This window comes from Candoia aspera, chromosome 1, assembly GCF_035149785.1.
Source record: "Candoia aspera isolate rCanAsp1 chromosome 1, rCanAsp1.hap2, whole genome shotgun sequence".
Lineage (NCBI taxonomy): Eukaryota > Metazoa > Chordata > Lepidosauria > Squamata > Boidae > Candoia > Candoia aspera.
In genome coordinates, this window is record NC_086153.1 from 87,315,623 (window position 1) to 87,331,189 (window position 15,567).

At 36.7% G+C, this 15,567-nt stretch overlaps 1 protein-coding gene across 1 annotated transcript in view; it reads right to left on the reverse strand.

Annotated features, from left to right (window-relative positions):
- Window positions 1–15,567, reverse strand: part of ADGB (androglobin) — a 137,425-nt gene that overhangs the window by 49,089 nt on the left and 72,769 nt on the right. The window contains exons 20-26 of the mRNA XM_063308924.1: window positions 14,496–14,663; window positions 13,429–13,564; window positions 10,903–11,034; window positions 8,501–8,594; window positions 8,154–8,288; window positions 7,282–7,435; window positions 3,978–4,165 (exon numbers count right to left, since the gene is read on the reverse strand). Of these exons, the coding sequence (XP_063164994.1) occupies window positions 3,978–4,165; window positions 7,282–7,435; window positions 8,154–8,288; window positions 8,501–8,594; window positions 10,903–11,034; window positions 13,429–13,564; window positions 14,496–14,663 (1,007 nt within the window). The remainder of the gene's footprint in view (window positions 1–3,977; window positions 4,166–7,281; window positions 7,436–8,153; window positions 8,289–8,500; window positions 8,595–10,902; window positions 11,035–13,428; window positions 13,565–14,495; window positions 14,664–15,567) is intronic.

Genomic DNA, 15,567 nt, shown 5'->3' on the forward strand with positions numbered 1-15,567 from the left:
TTGGGTGCACAGGACTGTGACTTTTGCAGATGGATTTTACAAAGCCCCTGAGGGGGATGAATTGGACAACGGCGAGGTGGGGAGGGCGGCAGCGACAACTCCGCATCTCCTTACTGGTCCACTGGACGGACTGCTGGAGCAATACCAAGACTTTGCAGATGTGTTTGGCAAAAAGGAGGTGGATCAGCTACCACCGCACCGCAAAACCGACTGTGCCATAGACTTTATCCCTAATGCAAAGTTGCCTAAGCCAAAAATTTATGCTATGACCCAGAAGGAACTGGCAACGCTAAGAGAGTTTATTGATAAAAATCTAGCCAGGGGTTTTATCGAACCAGCCAGTTCCCCAGTGGGTGCTCCTGTTCTATTCAGACCCAAGAAAGATGGGACTTTGAGATTATGTACGGATTTCCGTGGATTGAATGCAGTCTCAATATTAAATAAATATCCCGTCCCGTTGATCAAGGACATGTTATCACATCTGGCGAAGGGGAAAATATTCTCTAAGTTGGACCTGAGGGAGGCATATTTCCGCATTCGTATACAGGAGGGGGATGAATGGAAAACTGCTTTCAATTGTCCTCTGGGCTCTTTCCAGTATAAAGTGTTACCTTTTGGGCTGGCGGGAGCACCGGGGGTTTTTATGCAACTGATCAATGAGGTCTTGCATGACCATTTATTCAAAGGGGTCTTGGTGTATTTGGATGATGTGTTAATCTATACTGAAACAAAGGAGGAACATATAGAACTGGTCAGACAGGTGCTCAGCAAGCTTAGGAAGGCTGAACTGTATGCTAAATTGTCCAAATGTGCTTTCCATAAATCTCAAATTGACTATTTGGGCTATAGAATTTCTGACAAGGGTATTGAAATGGATCCAGCCAAGACTGAAGCCATTCTGGCATGGGAGGCACCACGCACATGGAGGCAGCTCCAAAGTTTCCTCGGTTTTGCGAACTATCATCAGTCATTTATCGAGGGGTTCGCGGAGATAGCGTTGCCCCTCACTGATTTGCTTAAAACTAAGGGGCAAGGGGACACACGGAGATCAAAAAATCCGGGGGCATTACTTAAATGGACGCCTGCATGCCAGGTGGCTTTTGACAAGCTTAAGAAACTATTCACAGCAGAACCCATTTTGCAGCATCCAGATCCTAACAAACCATTTGTGGTGCAAGTGGATGCCTCTGATTTCTCCATTGGAGCACTCCTGCTACAGGCAGACGACTCGGGGTGTTTGAAGCCTTGGGCTTATCTCTCCCGTAAATTCTCTGAGACTGAAAGGCAGTGGCATGTTTGGGAGAAAGAGGCTTTTGCTGTTAAAGCTGCTTTAGACACTTGGCGCCATTTGTTGGAGGGGGCTACCCACCCTTTCGAGGTTTGGACTGACCACAAAAACCTCGAAGCACTCAGTGCACCTCGTAAGCTCAACCCAAAGCAAGTCAGATGGGCTCAATTCTTCAGCCGTTTTGATTTCAAGTTGAAATTTATCCCGGGGAAAAGAAACTTTCTGGCTGATGCACTTTCCCGCAGACCCCAAGATTCCAGCACTGTACCTGATATAGTAGGTACACTGTGGACAGACCCACAGTTGGGTCTGGCAGCGGTGACCCGCAGCCAGACTCGCGCGCAACAGCCAGACGCTTCAATTTCACCCCGTCCGGGACGTTTGCCAGTTCCCTCAGACTTGCAACAACAGTTTCTTTCCCAATTGAAATCTGACACTTGGTTGCAAGCAAATTTACACACTGTTACTTTTGACCGTGATTTTGCTTGGAAAAACGATCGTCTCTATGTGCCTGATGCTTTGCGCAAAGACATTTTACTCTGTTGCCATGATGACAAACTGGCTGGACATTTTGGGTTTGTAAAAACACTCCACTTGGTTAGACACCAATTCTGGTGGCCAACACTAAGGCGGGATGTTAAAGAGTATATTGCTTCCTGCCCTGTATGTGCTAGCTCCAAACGAAAGGTTGGCAAGCCCCAAGGGTTGCTCCAACCAGTAGCCAGTCCCTCTCACCCCTGGGAAGAGATCTCTATGGATTTTATCGTGGATTTACCTCCAAGCCAGAGGAAAACTGTGATTTGGGTTGTGAAGGACTTTTTCTCGAAACAAGCCCATTTCATCCCATGCGCCTCCATTCCCTCAGCCCAGCAACTTGCCCGCCTCTTCTTTGTACACGTGTACAGGCTCCACGGGAGCCCCTCCCGTTTGGTGACTGACAGAGGCACACAATTTACTTCCCAGTTTTGGCGGGCTTTTATGAAATTGGTGGGCACCAAACAAGTGCTCTCCACTGCGTCGCATCCTGAGACTGACGGATCTACAGAGGCGCTTAATTCCACCCTGGAGCAATATCTGCGTGCTTTTGTGAACTATCAACAAGATAATTGGGTCAATCTCCTGCCATTTGCTGAAGTTGCCTACAACAATGCAGTGCATCAGAGCACTGGTCAGTGCCATTTCGCACTGTCTTTGGTCGGGATTTTGTACCCATCCCAGAGCTGCCGCAACCAACATCTCCTCCTCCTTCCCCTGCAGACTGGGCAGCACATCTGGGAGACTCCTGGCCTAAAATCAAACAAGCTCTTGCCGATGCCCAGGCTGCTTACAAACGCCATGCTGACACCAAACGGGCACCTCAGCCACCCTTCAAAGTTGGGGATAAAGTTTACCTCTCCACAAGGTTTATTAAATCACCCCAACCATCTAAGAAGTTGGCTCCAAAATTCGTGGGCCCCTTCCCTATTGTGGCTCAAATTAATCCTGTTACTTTTAAGTTAAATTTGCCTCATAATCTTAAACGTTTGCATCCCGTTTTTCATTGCAGCTTACTCAAACCCTTCCACCAATCGGATCGCTGGCACCCGCAACCCTCACCACCTCCTCCCATTATGATTGATGGCCAGCAACACTTCGAAGTCCAGGAGATTCTGGATTCTCGATGCCTTCGTTCTACTTTGCAATACCTGGTCCGGTGGAAACATTTCCCTCATCCTGAGTGGGTTGCTGCCCGCGATGTTCACTCCCCTCTTCTAGTTACCCGTTTCCATACTGCCTATCCTGCCAAGCCTGCTCCTTAATTTTGCTTTTTTTGTAAGGGGGGCGGTATGTCATGTTCATCATTCCAATGTTCTGAATGCATCGTAACGTTTCGCATGTCACTTTCCTGATACGTCTTTGCAGAGTGGGGATTTCCAGCCGTGCCAGGCTGTAATCTCCTTACTGTAACTGTGGAATGTATGTTTGGGTTATGGAATGTCTTCAAGGTTACTTTCTCAGGCCGATGTGGGCAACCGTTGCTAACACCTGGGGGGGGGTTGCTAAGCGGGAGCGAGGGCGGAACCGGGTTTGAAGCGAGGGTTTTTAGTTTGTATTTGGTGCGCTTTTGCTCATTCTCTGCTTTCTTTGTATTTGCACACTATTCTTTCAATAAATCAGTTTTCATTAAGAACTTGCTTATGAGGCTGAGTATGTCAGAATAGGCAAACCTTACAGGTGTGGGCTGATCCATGAAGTCACGAAGAGTCGGAAGTGACTAAATGAATAAACAGCAAACAAATACCTTGCAATACTTGGGTCATGCTCCTTAATCTTTAAGATTTTTAATTAATATTATTTATTAGAAAAATACTGTAATGAAATGCATATCATGGTGGAAAGAATTTCAGATTGAACTGAAGTAGTTTTTAGTGCATTTGTTAACATTTACTACCTTTCATTCCATTATTAATTGTAGTATCACCTGGATTTGGTTTATTATACAGAGAGAGAGAGAGAGACTGTGCAAATTGTCTCTTTTTCAAGGCTTGTACAACTGCTTTGTAAGCTGCTCCTGAGCATCTTCACATGTGAAATACCCCTCTTCAAGTACTTGAGCAGCCCTCTGCTATTACATACTAAAAATTATTTATGTGCATAAATGTATACTCAAAAAAAAATGTAAATAACTTTGCCCTTTTCCAAATCTTACCTGAATATAATATGCTTATCATTTGGTAGATAATAGTCTTTAACTTCTTTAACAGCAAACACGTTGTTTACAGCTTCACGAGAGAGAAATGGAAGGGGAGTGTAAGAACTTAAGAGCCGAAGCCTTACTTTCCCAGCTGTCACAGGTGATTCACCAGTCTGAACTTCAGCCATGAAAGTATATCCTTTCTAAAATAAAAAAAATAATTTTGTCAGAAATTGAAATGTTTAAAATGATACTTAAAGCACAAGACCAAAAATATAGCAACTACGATCTTAGAATACGCATGATTACTAGAACATGGAAAATCCTATCTGAACATTTGTACAATACCCAATTTGGGAAATGTTTTTTTAACCAGAAAACGCTATTTATTTAAAACACTGAGGATTAACTTTTGTATGCTGTGTATAAGGTTTAAATTAAGGCTAACAACAGACCAAAAATATTGAACTCGCAGATTTTATTCCTTATTTTTTATTTGCTACAACTACAGCCCATTTCAGCCAACACATATGTGTTGCAATATGCATTCACAAAAGCTGCATATTTTATTTAAAACAAGTGGCATTACTAAACAGTATTCCCTGTGAAAATGGTGGAGTTGATACTTGTGCTTATATATCCATATATTGGAGTTACTTTTTTTTTTGTAGCTCAGCCTGGATTTCTGAGATCTTCACAGGAACTAAACCCAAATTCAAGTATGATTTGCACATCATTTCACTGTGAACCACAAATGACCCTGGGATCATTGCAAACTATGGAACGCATACCATTAGGCATTTAACTTAGCCCCCATTCTCCCTGAAAATTTGCAGTGCCTGAGTGGGGCCAGGATAACAGGTGCTGGCCTAAACTTAAAATACGAGGGGAGTGGCAAGGCTACAAATGCACTTTGTTTCTGCCAGACTCTCTTTTACGATCGCTATGGCTGTATGTCAATTTTCCATCCTGCTTCTCCTGCCTCTCTTAATAAACAGAATTGTGTTACCAGCAAGTGATAACCTCCAGTGATTACGGTTTCCTTTACTAGAGGATCAAGCTTGTCAACTGACATGCCAACCTTCCTGGCACCCCAGAAAACCCAGTGATGAGAGGCAGCAAAGCTATACTGTCTCACAAGGGCAAGTCAGGGGCCATTCTTTTGAGTTCTTTCTAGAATTGTTCATGCTTTGTCAATGAGCTCCATCCCATCAAGGCCAGGGAAAGACTGAGAGGGTCCTTTCTAGGAGGGAGGCCAAGCTTGCCAGCCAGCTATGCCAATCATTCAGGCATTCTCTCAAAAATACAGGGACCAAGAGCAGCAAAGCAGAAGTCTGTAGCACCCCAGAAAGGTAAATGCCTGTATTATAAAATATTTTAGAAAAAACATATTTTTGAATTGCACTAGGACATTTTCTGCACTGATTCAGGCAACTGCTATATGATGCACTACAATGCAGTCTGGAGATTGCTTTGCTGACCTTTCTTCATCCTTGCTTTCTCTTCCTTAAAAGAAGTATAGGCAAACTATTCCAAAATGTTGCTGTGGTAAAATCTTTACAGTTGTATAACTGAACATTGGCAATGTTAAAGTTCTTTTAAAATTTATTTAAAATTTGTTATTATTATAATTTCAAGAAAAAGGGAAAATAAATAATACTGATACAAATACACATTTAAAAGATTATTGAGAAAATAGTAAGGAAGGAAAAAATACAAACAATAGAATTTGGTGGATAACCAACAAATCGCAAATAACTACCAGATCAAAAGTATTATATGGCTAATATATTCTAATACAGTACACTATTAACAATTTAGAGTGCTATAAGACATTTCATATCCAATTTCTAGTGAGGACGTGCTTCTATTGAACTGTAAAACTGATTAATACAATTGAATTAATAAGAGAAGGGAAAAAAAGCTACAAAGAGTAAACAAATTGAAAGAAAATATGTAAACTATAATAGCATAAATACTATGTAGGCTACATATCAGACTGAAATAAAAACTCTAGAGTCCAAATTTGGGATGTGGCATAATTTGAAATATAATATGAAATTATATATGAATAATTTATATATTTGTAGTCTATATATTTGTAGTCCAGAAATGGTTTCCAAATAAGATTGAATTGTATGTAAGATTTATTTTTTAGATACGAAGTTATTCTAGACATCAAAGCATATTCCCACAATTTAATAAATTATTCTTTCATAGAGGGAATCAGAGATCTTTTCCAATAAAAAGTGTATAAAATCCTTGCAGCTATTATTTATACACACACACACTGCCAGTTCACTGCATTTTGAAGAATGCGTGTTTTGGTGAAGTTTAATAGAAAATATGTCAGATTGTAATGGAATTTTGACTTTCAAAATTTATTCTATTTTACAATGAATTATTTTCCAATATTGTTGAGCTTTGCAACATTGCCACCAGATATGAAAGAAAGATCCAATCTGTTCATGGTATTTCCAGGGTTAAAATATACCACCCCTGCTATTTTCACCCCATTTCAGCCCTTCATGGCATGGGGTCAGGGTATTTGATGGACCACCTCTTCCTGATTATGTCTGCCCATCCCATCAAGTCTGGTAGGAAGGGTATGCTGCAGGTCCCGTCTGCCAAGGAGTTATATCTGGTGGGTCCCAGGAGAGGAGCCTTTTCAGCCATGGTGCCACCCTGTGGAACATCATTCCCCTGAGGTGAGACTGGACCCATCCTTGCCAACCTTCTGGAAGTCCCTTAAAAAGTGGCTATGTCAGCAGGCATGGGGATCTCAGAGAAATGGAGAACTGATGAGATGGCTACTTTGCACATAATGTTAAAGATGCTCTCTCCTAGTTTTTTTTTTACTAATATTAATGTTTTTATTATGATATAAGTTTTAATGTTTGTTTTTATGGTTTGTTTTTATTGTACACTGCCCATAGTCATGTATGTAAGATGGGTGGCTATATAAATGATGAAAAAAATGAAATGAAATAAATTCTATGAAAAAATGAAAGTTTCAAGAGTTTGTAAGTTTTTCTAATATAGCCTATCAATAAATTTGCTTTTGAATTGATTCTTGAATTAATTTAAGTTTTAAATTAAACTAAATTAAATTAAATTTCACAGCAGTTCAAAGCTAATCAGTTTGTCATCAGATATTGAATAATTTTCTCTTTGAATGATGAATCTCCAGTTTGAATTGTATCACACATTCTTAATATATATGTGTGTGTGTATGTATTTGTGTGTGTGGCGAGAGAGAGAATGAATGAATAAATGGCAGTAATATGAAGATTAGTATAAAGGTGTTTATATTTCTCACCTTGTTCTTTGTATAAAGATACGGTGCAACTCTGAGAAAGACCTGGGGAATTTCCTGCAATGTGTCATTGTCAACAACATGCAATACACAGGCTGGTATGGTTGAATAAACTTTTGGTACAATAATCATGTCTTCTGGAACATAAAATATTTCCCTACAATAAAAAGGAAGGTTAAAAGTAATGTCTTTTATATTAGGATTTGCTGAATATGTCTATTTCTAGTTTGTTTGCATGTGTACCTGTAATGCTGTTAAATTTTCACATTGAACTACTGTAAAACACTTTTACCAGACATAGAAAATATAAACAAACAAACAAACATTTAAATTAATATTTTGGTATATAAGCTGCCAAGAACTGCTCTGCAGTTCTTTGGACAGTTGGCATATGAAATGCACATTAGATTGAGAGTTCTGAAGCAGCCATTGAGTCTAGCACTTTACAAAGAAGCTTGGCTTTTAAAAGAAATGTTTATAAATGTTCATTTCCCAGGTCAAAAGGGGAAAAAATTGAAAGTACTGATTTGTTTTCAAATCAAAAATTACTGAGGAAGTCATCAATAATAAATTTCTTTCCACATATCATATTTAATTAGTTTATAAGGAAATTCACTCTTTCATGTTTGTGGTATGAAAGTTGATATTGAAAGAATACGTATCAGAAAAAGAGGTTGCTGAGATTTGCCTGAAAGGATACACTTTTTAGCTATAAGGCAGCATATTAATATATTTGAGATCAGGAGAGGGGAACACAGAAAAGGAAACTTCGATATGTGGATATTTGGATCTCAAGCATATTAAGAGAATTAACTGTAAAATAAGTTTTACCTAAGATTGCTGGTGGGTTATACGTAACTCAATAATAAACTCACCTGAAGACTACAAACCAAACATTTGATTGTTGATCCCCATAAGTTACAGTATAATCAGCAAAAGATGTCTTAGTCCATTCATCTTCATAGCAACGATATTTTTCAACTGACTTACATTTACTTTTAAATATATCTCTGTAAAAGACAGCACAAAAGAATAGAAGAATATTATTAGAGGCAATGATGAAGCAACAAGGTTACACTGCCTATGCTATATAGGATGAACACATGGCACACAAACATACAACATTAAATAACAATGACTATATTATGGAAAAATGCTTCCCCCACAAAGGGACAAATGGGTTTGATAGAGATGATCTTGCTGGAAGTAGAAGATATATTACCTCAAAAGCAACAAAGAACATTGTTCAAAATTTGGCTCAATTAGAGCCCACAACTTTTGAAGTGTTTCTTTGACTTTAGTGTTCTCCTTTGTGCCTAAAATTACAAAAGAAAAAAAAAAGGCTATTACTAAGTGTTCAATATATTTCCCATTTCTAGGTATTGACAAGAAGGTAATAAAATAAATTCTATTTTGACGCTTATCTAGACTGAAGGATATTTTTGTTTTAACAGGATGAAAAAAATGTTTATATAAACATTATATATCCTACCCATGAGTTGGACAATAAAGAGATCACCTATAGTCTGCCACATACATGCACAACAAATATTTGTAAAATAACGGTAACTGTATTATCCAAGTATCATATAGATTTAAGTTACTTCCTATCTAATTCTGTAAATAAGTCAAGATTCTAGGCTAGACTTTAAAATATCTGAATGTTTCATCCATGCACATGTGAATCAGGCTGACTCTGCTTGTATGACCTCACAATCTTGAGTGGTGGTGATCATGCTTTTCATGATCACTGGTTGTATCCCCAAAGTTCACTAGTTCTCTTTTTCAAGAGTCAAATAGAAAACAGGCATGTGACTCCCTGAATATTTTTCAAACTTAAAAGTACATTCACATACCAGTTCAACTTTTCAGAATGATTTTTTTAATGGGAAAAACTCTCTTTGATAGAGATGAAGAGCTTCAGAAGGAAATTAACAAAATCTTATGCAACTAGAAGAAATGGTAGCAATAGGTAGGATCCCATCTATACTATCTGGACCAGGTGTGAGTTTCTACTGTGGAACTGCCCACTTCAAGTTGCAAGTAGCAAAGGGCCCTGTGATCTAGCATTTGCAATCTTCTTAGCATGTTTTTACTGAAGTTTGAATTTGATTCACTGATGACACTCACAAGAGATTGATTATGGGAAAATTTTTGTATATCATTGCTGTTAAAAGTTGGAAGTCACATCTTTCTGCAACTTTGAAAAAAAAAATTCTCTTGTTTTTTCACAACTTTTTAGTTTTTTTTTTTTGTAGCTTTTATCTTTTTCTTGAAACTTAATAAAATTCTTATTTTAAAAAAAGAAAGGAATAAATCTACTTGAATGTGCTGATAAAGAAGGCACAAAACATTTTGACAAGCTGTTGAAAGGGAATAAGGATGTTCAAGATGAATAATTTTATAGGGCTTGTTAAGTAGAAATAATCTATATTTTTCTGGACATTCACTATTTTGCTCAGCAGTGATTGGTATTGTTTACGAAAACAATCTTATGTGAGATTTTCTCACTTCAGCCTGGATGAAAGCTGGAAACAGAAACTGTATATTGTACTGTATAGGTTACAGATTCCACACATCCCAGAGACCCAGCCTCATGTTTCGTTTCTCAGATGCATAATGAATGGTAATATTTTACTACTGTTGGGACTTGTTCAAACTGAAAGCCATGAAGATAATGGTTTTGAGGGGGTAGCTAAGAAACATAAGCTGTATAATGGGGGCAAATTTAGTAGCAAGACAAAAGAGGCTGAAACTTATTTTCTATACCTAGCTACTTTTTGCTTATGCTCACATATTGGCATGAATAAATTCTCTGATCTGGAAGCTGCTGACAATTATTTTCCCTGGGATCAAAAGATCAAGAAATAGTAGTTTGTTTATTCTTTTTACTACTTAATTATTTCTTAAGCTGGAGATGGACCTTCTAGTTGAAGGTCTATACTGCAGTTCTAAAATGTGTTTATTTTGTATTCTGAAAAAATTTTAAGTGAAAAATTGACTGTTGTTAAAAAAAAGTAAATCTATTTTTCTTTTTTATGCTTGACTCATGGAAATGGATAAATAAAATAATCACGAGTAGTAATTCCAAACTTAATTGGTGATTCAGAAGAATACTTTTTAATGTTAGTAATTATAATAATAGAGTAGCACTTATTAATTTCATTGTCTAACTAATAATTGCCCAGATGTTCTATAGAAATGTTTTGCTCAGATTTTTAATTGGTGGTAGATCAGATAGTTATACCTGGAAATTTTAATCGTTGTGTCTTTGATTAGTTGATTGTATACAGTTTCAAGTAAATTGAGCTTTTACTCATAGAATGTGCTACAAACTTATTTACTGGAATTAAATCTGGCAGATATGAATCCATCTCCATGTCAGTATACTTTTTTTTCTATTCCTCATAAGACTTGTTCCCAACAGGATTATGTTTTAGTTTCTATCTTTAGTTGAACATATAGTAAGCTGCTTATAGTTGGATGCATCTCTGACACATCATGAAAGGATTAGTAACAAATAATTTTACATTTCTCCTGATAAATTTCATCCCATACATCCCATTAAAACACACCACTGTTTTAAAAGTAAAGAGTGAATAGATTAATTTGGAGAATTCTAACCTGATTTTCTGCCATTCATCAATAGCCTGACATAGGTTCCCCTCCATGCAGCCTGCAGTTTAACTGCAGCTTCCTCTTCTTCAGGGGTAGATTCTCTATTCTGCCAAGGAAGAATACCTACCTCTGTCACATCTGAAAACACACATATACATATATAATATATATGAATCACAACAAAAATTAAATTCAGAAAAATCATGGTACACAATGGGTGACTTGGAATGAAATGTTTTATATAGTTATAAAGAACATTATTTTTTCTTTTAAATTGTTCTATGGTCTTATTTGTGAAAACCTTAAGAGGGCTTTTGGCTTGAAAAAGCAGTTAAAAATAAATTACCATGTTACATTATAGTATTATGATGGGTTCTATGTGTTAACAGTGAACTCTATTCTATAAGTACTGATCCTCACGTATCCTAAATTATATATCTGTGCACAAGAGAAAAATATTATAGACACATATTTAGGGATAAAATCCTAAACAGAGGAAACTTCACAAAGACTACAGAGGTATAATTCAAAAGGTAAACTCGCTGCTTATTTCAAAAAAGACAGAAAATAAAACAGCACAATACCACCATTTTATAAAAGTATATCACATTAGAATACCGAGTGCAATTTCACAAAGATATTGGAAAACTAAAAATGACAGCAGAAAACTGAAATGGCCACATCATATAAATATCTCCCTTATGAAAAAAAGCTTCAAAAGCTAAGTGGGGGATTCCCAGTTGTCTCTTATTCCTTGTATCCCCTCTCATTGTGCTCAAATCTGCTCAAGAGGATTTACTAACTCTTTAAAACAAATCTGGGGCAAGTGCAGAGTGGTGTGAGAAGGGGAATCAATTCTGTCAGTAGTCCCCATTCCACTTGCATACAGAAAGCAACAGAAGAAATTTATAATATGCTAGGTAAGGATCAATCTGTTTGACATTATTTTAAGAGGCACAGAAATCTCCTTTTTCTCTGCTTCCAGCTTCTTCCTACCATATATTGTCCCATTTCTTGCAATTCTCCATTTCTATCAGGTTCATGTTCAGGTATAGTAGATACGTTGGGGTTTGACAGAAATGGAGCTTTAGCTCAATTCCCCACTCCCCAAATGTCTGAGGAAGTGTTTCGATGAATGAACAGCAGTAATTTATTTTCATTCAAAGTATCAGTATTCGGGTCATACATCACAACTGATGCTTGAGTTATTTATAAAAAATAATTAAGGCAGGATAAAAATAAAATAAATAAGTGAATATGCACCAGGACATTCTTTTTTATTTAATTTATAATCAACACAGGTTTTCTCAAAGTTAGAAAGCTTCTAGGCTCGATGTAGTTTAAATAAATTCACAGAAAAAAAATCCAATAGTACTATTAATCATTTCCACAACAGAACCTTCATTTTGAGAAGCATTAAACCTCTGATTATCAAATGCATGGCAAACACGACAACAGGTAGCTGTGAGTGACAAGTACTGGACTTTAGCTGGCAAGTGCTGGACACAAAGTACAGGATGTGATGGTCCTTTTGCTTGACTCAGGTCACCACAAGAGCCAACTTTGATGGCTTCATTCTTGCATCTGATTAATATACTAATCACACTTACAGAGCATAAAATGCAAATTGATTTTTCACTATGCTTACTTTTGCATTTAGTGCTAGACTAATGTCTTGTGAGCTTAGGTAAGTGATGTGTTGTTCTCTTTCTGTCAGGAACTAATTAAAATTGAAATCCGATTAAAATTTAAGAACATATACATATGACTCAAATATTTTCATTCATCTTGCTAAGGACTTGCAAGATAACATTAGTTTTTAGGGCAACTAGATCTTGGTTGCAAAAATCTGAAAGACCACTAGAAGGAAGGAAGAGCTAAAGAAAATTCTTAATCTTTACTACTATTATCTGGTAATGCTAGTGGTGTTGAAATGACTGAAGCTCCAAAGATTAGGAAGAAATTATGATGAATGTTATTTTAGGTTGTGACTTCCTGAGAGTAGGAATATTTTCCATTTACAAAATGGGAAAGGATGAGTCCACTTTTCCTCCTGAAGCTTCCCATATCTATCAGAACAGGCTCTGAAGGATTATAGGGCTTCACATGGAGGAAGATCCTGTGGTGAAGAATATGAATATGTTACTGGAGAAAGGGTATTCTCCATTCACTCTCACCATCGTGGCATTGTTTCTGGGCAAGTTCTTCAGACTCATCATTGCCTACTATAATCAAAGAACGATGAATGTTGAGGGTCATGCAAAAATAAAAATAAACACTTTAAATTCTATTAGTAGGCTTTTTAATACAGAATTTAATTAGTCATCTTATATCATTCCAGATGTATGAGATATAAAAAAGGCATTTACCGTTTTAATGAAGGAATAACTGCTTAACAATGGTGTTTTTTGTTTGTCAATATTACAATGGCTGGATTTGCAATATTCACTGATTTTCTCCCTAATTCTATTATCAATAGAATATTTAAATACAAATATTGCTGATACATTCTTTCAGACATTCATATTTTACCTGAGGATTCAGTGTCTTCAACAAAAACATCACTGAGTTTAAAATCCAATGTAAAACTTCTGTAAGCAAATTCATAGTTGGGAGGAATATTCCCTAATAATTGTTTCATCAAATGCCAAAAAGCATTATTGAAAGCCTAAATATATAAAAATAAACATCAGCAAATTGTTTAAAACAAATAATGGTATACTTTCTATATATTATTTTTATAGCCAAGGAAACAGACCATTATACAATAGACATAAACACATGCACGCATGCACATAACTATGGTCTGTTTATATAATACTATATTATATAAACAGACCATATATACAGCAGAAAAAACAAAGTCATGAAAACAGATCAGTCTATTTATTTGGGAACTAGCTTTCATTACTATGGTATAAATGGGTTATTCTTACTACATGAGATTTGATTTGTGTTCACCAGGTCATGTAAAATGCATTTATTCACAGCATCAGATGTATTTATCTGATCATAATATGTTGGTTTAATGGAGAGAAAATTCACACCACCTCAGAGGCTCATAAAAGTTTGGTGCTGTTTTGGGAGCATATCTGGGAATAAGACAACTAGGAATCCTATAGATTCCCTGCCTGTAAAATTCGAAGTCTTGTCACCTGAGAAGCAACAGCTGCAAAGATCTCTGCAGGTGCTGGGAATGGGATTCCAAGATCAGATCTCCACCCTCAGAAGAGAGAATTTACATATCCTATGGCTTTAGGAATCATAAAATTGCAGCCAGAAAAGTCTAAGTATTAGCTGAGAGCAAAGCGTCTGGTTCTATGACTCTCCGTTCCAGAGCCCAAGAGCATAGAAAACATGATAAAGTTGATTTAGAATCCTCTTAGTTAATTTTTAATTGGTATTTTAGCTAGGCTTTTTGTCAGCATTGAAAAATGCCTAGACTTTTCAAATTCTCCTGAATATAATTAATGGGAGCATATTTTCTTAAATGTATGAATTAGATAATAGACTGCATTAAGAAACAATAACTGAAAGAGCACACACAAGGTAGTCTACACATTAACAGAAGGTTTAAGTACTCTTTTTTTTTTTTTTACCTTAAAATGTTCTCTAGCTATTCCTGTGCCGCAAAGGCCAGGTGGGCAATGTGTCAATTCCAGGGCTTTCATGGCTTTGGGAAGATTTTCTGCATTCCCAAAATTAATTAATACATTTCCAATGGCTTTCATGATAGCTGCAGCTTGTTCCATGAATCGGTAGCTCTCCTGGGGGAGGGAAAGAAATATTTTACCTGCCAATAATTAAGAACTATTCAAAGTATATTCATACTCCAATGCTATAAGTAGATGTAGTATATACTAACTTATAATGGGAGCTTTTTAGTACTTTTAATCAGTGACATCATCAAAGTAAACCATCAAAACCCACGTGGTGCAGGTGTCATCAGGTCATGACCCCATGGATGTGATGTGTTATCTAATCCCATCAAGAAAAGGCTGCATTACAGATACAAAGTTAATTATTAATATAATCCTCCCCCTGACTGCACTGATTTATGGTGACCCTATGGCATGAAGCTACTGAAAGCCTATATTTTCAGGCAAGCCCTATTTTGTACACTTTTACAATAAAAGCGCAATAAAGAAAGCCCTAATAAAGTTATATTTTTGTTGAGTTTTTAAGATCAGCATCTTAAATGGAAGCAAAAAGAACTTTTTAAGATTCAGCCTTGTAAACCCACATATTTTGCAACATTGCCCATCATAGGGTGGGTATCAGCAATATTTGGTGGTTATACAAATACCTTCCAAATTCCTATTTTAAAATGAGACATCAAAACACTTTTGGCTATGCATTCTCCTCAGGTGCACAGTTATGTACTTTATACTATGGGCTTAATAAATACTCCTAGAGAAGTATATGCATTAGTTCCCTTACCTCAAATGGAGGCTTTTACTCCCCCAAATCCCTCACCCCAACATACTTATAAATGAATGAATGAATGGATTGCTTCATTCATAATATGTTAGAGCAAAAAAACAGAAAATATTCTGATGAACCTGATAAACAATGGATATGTACAGAATTTCATTTTTTAAACTCATTTGTCTACTATACCTTTAATTCTTCCAGATGCTTTTTGCATATGTAAGTTTATCTATAGATGCC